This window comes from Charadrius vociferus, unplaced genomic scaffold (assembly GCF_000708025.1).
Source record: "Charadrius vociferus isolate BGI_N301 unplaced genomic scaffold, ASM70802v2 scaffold163, whole genome shotgun sequence".
NCBI classification, from domain to species: Eukaryota; Metazoa; Chordata; class Aves; order Charadriiformes; family Charadriidae; genus Charadrius; species Charadrius vociferus.
Window position 1 is genome coordinate 20,058,708 of NW_009648332.1, and position 2,468 is coordinate 20,061,175.

At 41.3% G+C, this 2,468-nt stretch overlaps 1 protein-coding gene across 1 annotated transcript in view; it reads right to left on the minus strand.

Moving 5' to 3' along the window:
• VAV3 (vav 3 guanine nucleotide exchange factor) overlaps positions 1-2,212 on the minus strand; it is a 165,261-nt gene extending 163,049 nt beyond the window's left edge. The window contains exon 1 of the mRNA XM_009884919.1: positions 2,192-2,212. Within this exon, the coding sequence (XP_009883221.1) occupies positions 2,192-2,212 (21 nt within the window). The remainder of the gene's footprint in view (positions 1-2,191) is intronic.
• Positions 2,213-2,468: the final 256 nt, after the last annotated feature.

Genomic DNA, 2,468 nt, shown 5'->3' on the forward strand with positions numbered 1-2,468 from the left:
TTCTTTTCCCCTCCCTGCCTCTATTTTACCAGTATCAAACTGTATTCTGAAAGTCCTTCCCTGCTCATGCCTCTCACCAGCCTGCTAGCTGCTGCTCCCATTTAACCCTCCTCCCCAATACCCACGCCAGTCAAGTCCAGGCTCAGCTATGCCAGGGCGAGGAGCTGCCAGGTCCCCACTGGCATGGCCACGATGGACACACCACCACATTCCCTGCAGGTCCCCCCCCTCACCCCTTGCCCATCAGCAGCTGCCTTACGTCGCAGCCCTTCCCCTCCTCACCCTCTGTATTTCCTTCTTTACACCTACAATTTAATCAACTCTTTTGACCTTCAAATGAGAGGGGGAAAAGGATGTGCACGAGAAATCCAAGATCATCTCACCAATGTACAAATTTGCATCACGGTATTGTACTGACCCATCCTGACATGTAGTGCTGCAGCCTGGTAAATAACCTCCTGGACCTTACAGTCCTAAGGCAGTAGGTTATAATGAAGACCAGCACGCCACCATTAAATGATAATGCCATTATTATTAAAGAATAACACAGCGTATCCAAGACTGCTTTTCTGTATTTATCTTGGGATGTTAAACAATTGTTCCTGTCCTCTCTCAAAATCCTTAAGCGTCTTGCTTGCTGACACCCCCTTCAATCCAGCTTGCCAGTGTTTCCTGGCCATTCTTTCTAGTTCATATTTGTTTCTTTTGATTGCTTCCTCCTACTTCTTATATATTCTTCTCTCTCCTCTTGAGCCCTTTTGATTTATTAGTTTCTTTTCAGAAGCAGTCCTTCAGCTTGCCACCATCACAGGTCTCCCACCTTTGTCAGACAGATAACTTGGCTTCTCCCACACAGCACAGCAGCATGCCATACACAGACATTAATTTAAATTATCCACTGCTGGCACACACTATAGCCACTGTGAGAAACCTGTATGAATATTTTTCCCGTTAATGCATTAGACAGCTTCCAGCACACTAAAATTTTGTGCAGGAGGGGACATTTGAGAAAATTCTTGGCAGGTGCACATGCTGCATTTAATAACCGTATGATAAATACAGCTTGTAAAATAATCTTTACAATACAGTACAACTGCAGTTTTCCCTTCCCCCCAACCAAAAAGTATCAATGTGAATCAATTAAAAAAAAAAATCATTACATCAGTTTTCAAATATTATTTTCCTCAGTCTTCTTAAGGTAAGAGGAATTACCTAGAAAAACTGGGACACTACTTTTTTTGTCAGTTGCTTTTCTTAGCACAAAGCACAGAGGTCATATTAAGGTTTTGCTTTGAACAAATATTTGTTCAAAATATTTTACTAAGTCCAGTATGTATAAGATATGCATACGTATACATAACATCCATAGGGATAAATATACCTTTTATGGATAATACATATTATAGATACATCTTATGGCCAATACAGCTTTCATCTAGACGAATCATGGAAATAAAGTTAAATGTGGTAAAGCTGTTCAGTGGACTGAAGTACCAGCAAGTAAGCAAAGAAATTGAAAAAATCTGAAAAGTTAAAAAAATATTTTTAAAACAATTACATTGAATATACAGAGTCAGTTTTAAATAATTCAAAAAGATGGGAGGGTTTTGAACATATCTCTTCTTTCTACACACTTACCAAAATTGAACCAGTTCCCAAACTCTTGTTCAAGCCCAAGAAGTTTTGCAGTCTCCGAACAAATGTAATTATCTAACTGTATCTTTGTGGTAGTTTCTTAACTCTTAACTTATTCTGCACACCAGTTCTCTCAAAGATCTCTCTGCCCAAGGAAAACAGATTACTGATATCCTGTGACTCCTGGGAAGGGCCACAAGCATGACTCCAAGTCCCTTTTATTTTCTCATTTAGCTCATCTGGTCCCTGCTAATATCCCAGACCTAAATCACATACAGCCTCACGCACAAAGGTCAGCACATCCACTCACATCCCACTTATTCTCTTCTAGATAACATGCAGAGTCAAGAGACAATTTCCATTTCCTCCTTTGAAGAGCCCTGTGGCACACAAAGTTTGGTACCCTGACATTTGGTATACTCTCCTAGACTAAAATTTAGAAGGAAAAAAAAAAAAAAAAATCAAGTGGCATGACTGCAGGGAGGCATGCATGGGGGAAGGCATGGGGGAGCGTACCCACCTGTGGGAAGCTTGCAGAGGTGGGATGCACACTCACCAAGTCGGGGCAGGAGACCATGGTTATCATTTGGGGGGACGGGGAAGCTCCAAGCCAAGGGCAGGATCACAGGAAAGGGAGAGGTATGTCTCAGCACACCCACATCCTGAGGCTACCTGATACCACTGTAACCAAGAAAAATAAACTCCTGCCCAAAAGCTCAGTTGCCACACCAAAATATAATGCGGATGACAAAGATAATGAACTTCCTTTGGACTACATGGTGACACCAAAAAAAGTAACTCCCTAAAATTAGAAAACATTTGAACTTTTAATA